The sequence below is a fragment of the Fusarium odoratissimum genome (assembly GCF_000260195.1).
Source record: "Fusarium odoratissimum NRRL 54006 unplaced genomic scaffold supercont1.142, whole genome shotgun sequence".
Lineage (NCBI taxonomy): Eukaryota > Fungi > Ascomycota > Sordariomycetes > Hypocreales > Nectriaceae > Fusarium > Fusarium odoratissimum.
The window spans coordinates 1-8,669 of NW_022158832.1; the positions used below are offsets into that span (position 1 = coordinate 1).

General features: G+C 49.6%; 2 protein-coding genes across 2 annotated transcripts; both read right to left on the reverse strand.

Annotated features, from left to right (window-relative positions):
• Positions 1–2,389: 2,389 nt before the first annotated feature.
• FOIG_16739 (uncharacterized protein) lies at positions 2,390–3,594 on the reverse strand (the record flags this gene model as incomplete). Its single annotated transcript, XM_031218214.1, has 2 exons — positions 2,390–3,414; positions 3,492–3,594. The coding sequence occupies 2 exons, from the start codon at positions 3,592–3,594 to the stop codon at positions 2,390–2,392; spliced, it is 1,128 nt and encodes a 375-aa protein (XP_031052071.1).
• A 282-nt stretch (positions 3,595–3,876) lies between these two features.
• Positions 3,877–4,918, reverse strand: FOIG_16740 (uncharacterized protein; the record flags this gene model as incomplete). Its single annotated transcript, XM_031218215.1, has 3 exons — positions 3,877–4,354; positions 4,428–4,837; positions 4,889–4,918. 3 exons carry the CDS (start codon positions 4,916–4,918, stop codon positions 3,877–3,879), a joined length of 918 nt encoding a protein of 305 aa, XP_031052072.1.
• Positions 4,919–8,669: the final 3,751 nt, after the last annotated feature.

Consider the following 8,669-nt stretch of genomic DNA (forward strand, 5'->3'; position numbering starts at 1 on the left):
GTTCGACTCTGCTGAAACACATGAGCACATCGTGCAGCATGAGATGGCACTTCTAATCAAATCTGTTGGGAAAAACGATGCATGCCGTGTCCAGAATGGACTAGGTGATTCTGTAATGGTGACACAGCATGTCTAGCAAAGGTTCCATCGATGTGCATCCGACGCTTCCAATGCGCCAGATAAACTTGGATTTCAAGGTGGAAAAAGCAAAAATGCTTAAACGTCATTGGATATACGTGCTCATCCCGTACCTCGCGTCCCATGGCGATGGCGGGGCGGAGAGGGGTTTCACGCAGAGTACGACATCCAATCACGTGGCTTGTTGTCACTTCTCTAGCTGACATTGCATGCATATGCTTCTCCAACTTCACACCACCATCATGGGCGTCCCGCGTCGGGTGGCCGCGCTACCGACCCTTCATACACTACATCTCCAGGTCTTGCCCTAGCTCCATTCATCTCGATTTTGACACCCAAAAATAGCCAAATGCTTCTTGCCTATCGCAGCGAATGACCGTCCCATACAAATGACGCCTCGAACATTTGGTCCTTGGCCATCTATTTTGAAAACGATGACAAGTGGCCACCCATTACAGAATACAAAAACAGATGGCGACCTTGTACCTCAAGCACGCCGATACTCACCGCATAGCCATGAGGCGATTGAACACTGTCTCTGGACATCCCGCTTTTCCAGGTAGCCGTTCGCCAATCGGTCTGGCTGAAAGTTCAGGAAATTGTCCACATTGAACGAGAAAGGAGCGAGCATCAAGATACATATTGAGGGACGCAGCGGAGCTTGCAGCACCGGGAGCATCCCGCACGTTGTCAAAAGAGCTAGAACTGTTCCGAATGTGCAGCTACCTTTCTGCTTGACATATTTGCTGGTATTTTCATCACTGGGCATACTGATCAACTCATCGAAGGGCCCGTTGGTTACATTGAAATGACGAGAAAAACCGACAACCCCTCTGTACCGAAGCGCAGATAGAAGCAACGAATCTAGCCCAGAGCACCAGAGCCGCGACAATCCTCGAGACGCTTTTGAGATGCAGACAGACAGGCAACCGAACTAAATCCATCACTCCGACCTATTACCAGACGAGATTGTGACTCCTGTTCTACATGGATACACAAAAGGTGCCCGGAAGTCACCTATTCGACACGCTGGACTCACGCCTCCGAGATGCAATGGCAAATCGACATCAATTGAACAGCAGGATGGACGGATCAATCGAAAGGTTTGATGAACCTGACCTGAAACTCCTAACACAAGATTCGCTGGAAAGAAGTCATCATGCTTGGGGATGGAATGTTACATCGACCTGAGAGGCCAAAACGAGGAGGCAAGAACTGTAAAGGGGGAAATGCACAACCAATATATCGTGGTCAGAGCGTTCTCGAGCGAATTGCGTCAATTGTCTGAAGCTAAAAGTGCTTGGAGGAGAGGAACTCGGCCCATTGCCTGTACTCAGGAGACATCAGCGACTTGGGTTCTTTGCCAAATAGGAACGCGGTTTGAAAATCGTACATTAGAGAGTCCAACGTAGAAAGCCCCGAACTTGGCAGCAAGCCTGGGCATGTCGACGCAGAACAAACCCATGAGTTAACGGTACTCAACGTCTGATCTACAGCAGGCTCAACCAGCACCCTTGCCATGAGGGATGTCAATACAAAGCTGCAAACAGACTGAAGAGGCCGCCAAAAGCCGTAGCACCAGCCCATTGCCCCCCAAGTAATACGTTTGTAAATAGACGCAGGAAAGCTACACCTTGATGATCTAAATTCGAACTTGATACCTTCAAGGAGCTGAAAGGTTCAATGACGGAACTGAGCGACGATATTGCATATGTCAATCGAAGTTCCCGCTTGACTCATAGAAAAGGACGGTAGGGAAATGGTATGCGTGGAATCAGAATGAAACAGGTTTATATGAAGTTGTGGAATTATCAGCGGACGAGGAGTAGTTACTAGTGAAAATACGGAATGAGCATATATTAATTCCATAGACCGATGAACTAGTTGGGTAATAACCTTTACAAACGCACCATTAGCCCCTAAAATGTATACGTGAAGGCTCGTCGCCAACGCGAACGCCTTTGCTTCACCAAAGAACAATCCTGCCTTGCTCTGATACCTGTTGCCACGCTCCGCAACTCACTACTCGGAATGACTGTGAATAGATCCTTCGATCACCTCGACATTGTAGGCTTTTAGTCGTGGCTCTAACGAGCTATTGACTCGCCAACTCGACCTGCGTACCAGCAGCTGGCATTAAACACTTCCAGGCGATGAGTGTGCTAACGTAATATAGATGCCGAAGAGCCGACTCTGGGTGTGAAAGTAGAATTGAAGTGGATGTAACTCTTTTGAAACAGCATTCCGTTCATCAGACAGTATCATCTTCATTGTCTTTGCTGTTCTTGCTGATGTCCAGAGATATCCCTTGCCCCTTGGTGCCACCCTGCTTTATCTCGGAAGCAGTTTTATCGTTAGATCGTCCACCGCCCGCGTTGGACTGAGCGTTGTCGAGATCTGCGGCGCCCTTGGAGCCCATGCCGCCCTCTACAAGCTCTCCGCCTTCCATGACGGTGCGCAGCTCGAGGTTCTCGTCCTTGGAGTACACGCGTACGCCGACGATGCAGATGGCGTTCCAGGGCTCGGGCATCTTCTCCTCGTCAGAATCAATGTCGTTTTGGACTCGAGACCTTTTGGATGTAGCACGTCCGGGGTCGCGACTATTATCATCGCTGCTGTAAAGCTCTTCCCAATTTTCAATAGGAGAGTCTGATGACTCGCCTGTAGAGTCGTAGGCAGGTCGAGGGCGGGTGGGGAGAGGCTCTTCTTCCTCGATGGGAGCGGGAGGTCCTCCACTGACAGGCGGAACCTCTTGCTTCTCTTCAGCAGCCTCGGCTGTTGAGTCCATTGACTTGGGAGTCAAGTGAGGCGATCCAATTGAGACAGAAATGACCGCGTCGTCATGATCCTTGTGGTGCTCATCAACGACAACACGCTCGTCCTTGTCCTCTGAAATCTTAATCTCCTCAGCCTTCTTGCTCAAAGCCTCATCATCAGCCTCTTGAGCCCTCTTCTCAGCTTCAGCAGCCTTCTCAGCCTCAGCATTAGCAAGCCTTTCCTTCTTCATCTGCTCGCGCTCAGCTTTAACCTTGGCGTTGAACTCCTCATCAAGACGGTTCTGCTCAGTCTCCCACTCTGCGCGACGTCGCTTTCTCTTGTCCGCATTCTTCTTGGTCTGTTGCTTGGTGACGTCGCGGTTGGTAGCGCGCTTCTCCCACATCCGGCGACGCTCCTTCTGGCGACGTCCCTTCTGGCGACTGGCAGAATCCTTCTTCTGATCCTTCTTCTGGCGGAGCTTGGTGACCTTGTCCATGTGGCCCCAAACCTTACTGTGGGCTAGATCATATGCGTGGCCAACCTGAGCAAGCTTCTCATTCTAGGTTCTGTCGGCAGCCTCGCGCTTGACGACCTACTCAACAGACTGAGCATTAGAGTCTCGCCCACCAGTGACCTTGAGGTAGACAACATTTTGCCAGCAGGGAGGTCAGGTAACTCCACAGAGACAGAACGCCGCATGAGGTAGTTTCCGTGAGATCGGTCAATATAGTCCTCAGCATTGGGGCTGTCCTCGTAGTGAAGTCGGAAGTGAAGACGGAAAGATTACTGTCCGTGAAGGCCCTTGAAATACCGATCGTTAAGTTGCGAAAGAAACAGAACAAGAGGCGAGTCTCGGGTCAACTTGATGTGGAACTTCTCATGGTAAGCCGCCTTCCACGGGACACCAACAACAATCCAGCACTGGCAACATCGCCAGTCGTGCTCGCGGAAGAGTCGAGTACGGTCGAAGTGAGCATATTTTCAAATGAGCTCCTCGTAAGGAATCCAGAAAACAGAGTCACTACCGAACTTGTGATTCAATTCCTGCTGCACCTCGGTAGTCCACTCCTTGGATCCATCACTCCAGGCTCCCTCCCAAATACCCTTGCGGACCTTACCCCAAGGATTACGAAGCTTGACCAAGCGCTGGCCAGACTTTAGAGTACGTGCCTCCATGGCGACATAGGCATGTTCTTCAGAGATATCATTGCGCTCACCGTAGCTGTGCTCAAGTAGACCAGTGGAAGCGCCAAAGAGGAACTCATCGTTGACTCGCGACATCTCCTTGTCCCAAAACCCATCGATATCGAGAATATCAGAGGCCAAGAGCTCAGTGGTAACTCCACCAGAGATATCTTCGATACCCTCACCGATCCAACCACCCGCCGATGACGCATAATCACCATGAGCCTTGGCGAAGGCCTTCTCAAATAGAGGAACCCAAGTCTCGTTCTGATCTCTGCACTGCGCAAAGAAAAGCGCCTTAGAGCCAGTCTGAAACGTCTTGCGATAGACATTCTCGTTATTCTCACAATCGATCTGCTGGAGGATCTCTGTGCAAAGATATGATATCCCACCCTGGAGACTTGAGATAGAGCTTATCGTCGATGATGGAGTAGATCCATTCACCATCACGATAAAAGACAAAACCGTAGATGCCGATCTTTGTTTTATGGGCAACGCAGATCCGCTGTAGACCTCCTGGAACCTTGGACAAAGCCGTTAGGCTAGCCATGATCCAGCAGTCTCCTAGACTCCCTTGCTTGACGTCACCACCACTAACCTCTTTCATGAAGGTGGGATTCTCAAAGATCTCGTGGACGCGCTTGACGGCCTTAGGAACAGTCGCTTGTGGACTGAGAAATGTTGTCTTGTCGAGTTTAAATTCCGGGGATTCCAGGTTGTTCAAGCAGTGACCCTTCTTGAATTTGAGATCCCAATCCTAGTAAATGCATTAGCGTCGAATTCGTGCGGAATACAACGGAAAACTCACCAGATCCCAACCAGGATCTCGATATCGCATATTCACTCGCTTGTATGCTTAGATGATCTTCTCAACCTTGCGTCGACATTCCTCAGCGGCTCGCTCGTAACCGGCCGATAAGAGCTCGTTGGAGTGGTAGGTTGCAGGTGGTTGCAAGGGGTCGAATGGGAGGACGGCGAGAGCCTTGTGAAACTTGCGCTTGGAGAACTTCTTCCAGATGCGGTTGATGCTCTTTTAAGGCGGGAGCTTCTTCTTTTTCTTCTTCTTCTTGTCGTTGTTGGTGGTGGCAGATTGGGCACGAGTCCGACGAGGGTCGTCGGACTCTTCTGATGAACTGTAACCGTGCATCTTGATATGCTATTAGAATAATCAAGTAGTGCTGGAAAGGAGCTAAGTATAGGTCGGTATGACTTGCCCTAAACGAGAACCAAGACACACCCAGGAGTCAATCCCAAATGATGTGGTAAGGAACAAATGACCTGTGGTCATGGATGGATATTTAGCAACAAATGGTGAAGTAGGGTCGGAGATGAGAAGGGCACATATACCTCAATATTTGAGTGAGGAGATTACAAAAGGGCCAGGTCCTCACGTTCTTGTGATAGGATTTCCATCTGAGGGTTCGATGACAAGGCAACCAGAAGGCACAAAACTGGTCGCACAGCAGAGCCTCATCTCGCGCCATTTTTTGTTGGTTCTTCACCGCTCCGCTGATATCTGATTGAGGCCCCCTTGCTAGAGTTTGGGTGTAACAATATGAACAACCGGTAGCTGCAATTGAGATCAAGAACGAAAGTTTTCTTGAAGGTGGTAGCCTGATGCTGGCGTAGATCGCTCGTAACGAGGCAACGAGCAAAGGCTCTGGGTTGAAAAAGAGGCGTACCAACATCGGTCACATTTGCAGAGGCTAACCTTGCGTAGACTCCACACACCCGAGACCTATGTGTCATGGACCCTGCGACCTCAACTTGGAGTCGCATCGGTGAGGTCAGTAGTGCGGACTCGATGTTAGAGTCAGTGAAAAGTGTTCGCGCTGTAGCTGTATTCGTGACCAAGAGGTATTGTGGGAGTGTGAAGATGGATCTAGCGGAACCTGATCTGATCTGACATTCTGGATAACTAACTAGAAGATTCGTATTCAATGGCCTTCGAAGCGGAACAAACTGGGAACATAAGCTTCTTGTATGCACGTATTATGTGTAGCAAGTGGTCAAGACGCCGTCTTCATGAACCGTCGGTCTAATGCTGACTGGATACCTATGGCCATGATCAGCCAGAGGTAAGCTATAGGCCTATGAAACACTCTAGATTTGCTTCTATCCAAAAGGCGACGCAAGACTAGGACAACAGGGGTCGAGACTCGCCATTCAAGTATTTTTCGAGCTCTCTACCTGACCAACAGACAACCCGACTCTATCGATTTTTCGTAAACCATTTTGAACAGAGTCAACGGTTGGCTTCGATACCGCAGCGAGCTCGTCTCGACAGTAATGGTGAGGCTAGTGGCTGGGGGAGCCGGCGGTTGAATACCAGTCACAGCACGAAAACTTCGATTCGTTCAACCAATCAACGAGGCATGTAGCTTAGCTAGTTTCGTACACTGGAGCTTATTGCAACTAGGGTCTGTACCGCTAGTGCCCTGCATACCCTGTTCCACCTGCTCAACGGGGTTCCTGACGGATAAGACAGCGACACGCTTGACGGATATAATTGTCACGGCCGCGTTGCGCCTGGCCCCATCAACACCATGACTCATCCTACCCAAGCGACTGAACATGGAGTTCATGTTTACGTGTGCCAGTAGCCCTGAGATTAGGCGCTTGAAATGCTTGCTCACGTGTAGTGACGTGCAACGGCATAAGTATGATCGCAGACGTGCCCAGTGACTAAGTCACACGCAGCATGAAGAAACACAGTCAAAATCACATTAAGTTCCCTCGAAGATGTCGGCACCGGTAACAAAGATGAAGCTTTATGTACATCACTGGTGGATAAGAGCCCAATCAGCTTTCGAACCCTGGCCCGGAGTACTGTAGACGCGAACAGGGGAGCCGCCATCTTGAAGATATGGGGTTTTGTAGTGTTGAGCTAACCTTTCTTGGCCGAGGGATTGGAGCCTCTTATACGCCTCCAAGGCCGGCTAAAGAGTCATCATCTAGGTTTTCCTCTTATCAGCTTTATGCTGTAGCAATTGGTCAGTCATTATGGTATAATGTCTAAGTTGTTATCCAGAAGTGTTATTTGCGGTTGAGACTTGTGGCTGAGAGCTTAAATCAGCAGACAGAACCTAGACGCGAACAGGATAGAGCTTCGATTGCTTGCTCCAACAGATGTGTGCGTATCCCCTGGCAGCAGAATTTGACAGTAAAACCCTGTTCCATACTATGCTTATCCGGCTTATAACCAAGTCATGTCTCTCGCATCTGTTCTATTGCATTATTTAAGATAGTACTTGGAAAAAGAAACGTGCTACTATCTTGGTTATTGTTTTTGGCTGCGAGGAACGATGCATGATACCGTGGGCTGCTGTCCTTGCAAAATTGACAATTGATCGAATGAGATGCGTACCTGTGTTGCCTTTTAGTACCAGAGACGAAGAGATCCACTTAATATCTCGAGTCTGCATGTGAAACCTCCCCACAATGGTGATGAAGGAGGAACCGAAGAAGGCAGGGAGGGCCGTGCTTAGCGCGGTACACCGCCGCATTCCGTCTCCCCCGGCGATCGACCGTGATTAACACCGCCATTGACAACTTTGACGCTGGCTAGGCCAGGTGATGTACAACTTGATGCACCAGACGAACCACAACACAAGGTCATTGGTCATAGGCAACAGAGGGCGATCAGGCCTGCGACTTGCCAATGGTTTGACAGGATGTTGACAAATTGTGCAGGGGGCTGTGCGGCATGCTTAGTTGGGCACATCTGAATGATGCCATTGGAAACGACCATTCACAGCCATGCTAATGTACATAACCCTCAACCATAACCAGATTTCGAGCCCACACGATATAGTCGAGACAATGACGCTTATAAAAGCATATTGAAGTTGGGAACAGTCAGTTATCTACAAGTTTGAGGCCAGCAGCTAGGAACTCGCCGATGAGGGAGGGGTGGAGGTTGGACTCTATTCGAGCTGTTACTGTGGGCTGGAGACGCTAGCCATAATCACGACCGGGTACGATATCAGTAGCCAAGCTTTCCAATCTAGATACGAGCTACGATGAGCAGCGCCCCAATCAAAACTGCCATAGACCAAGGCCATCGCGCTTCCCGTCTACGAGGTATATTGGAACTAAACGGAGGAGAGAACGCTAATCCCCCGGCGGCATAAGATTGGGTTCCCGGTAGTAATTGGCAACGTTGGCGTTGGGCGGCATGCTAGCCCTGAAAATTCCTTGCTGGCTTGCTTTTGAAAAAGAAGCTCTGCTGCGACATATAAGAAGGCGGATTGCCCCGTTATCAAGTATCAAGCCAGCATATTCTTTCAAAACTATAGCCTAAACTAATCTACGTTATCCGCCCAAAATGCCTTACAACCCCACACGTACTTATTTTCATGTTGGCATATGGTATATCCGATTCTTCCATGCAGAGGACACCCGCCGCAAACTGCAGCGAGAATACGCAACTGAGGACGACTTGGCGAGTTTTGAGAGTCAGACACACTACAATTCGAATCGGGTCATAATCTAATATCGCATAGGGATCGTGAAAGAATCTGAAATACCAACCCAGAAGGAGTGGGCAAGATTTGTGGAGGATGGTTACCCTCAAGCTCCCAGGGAGG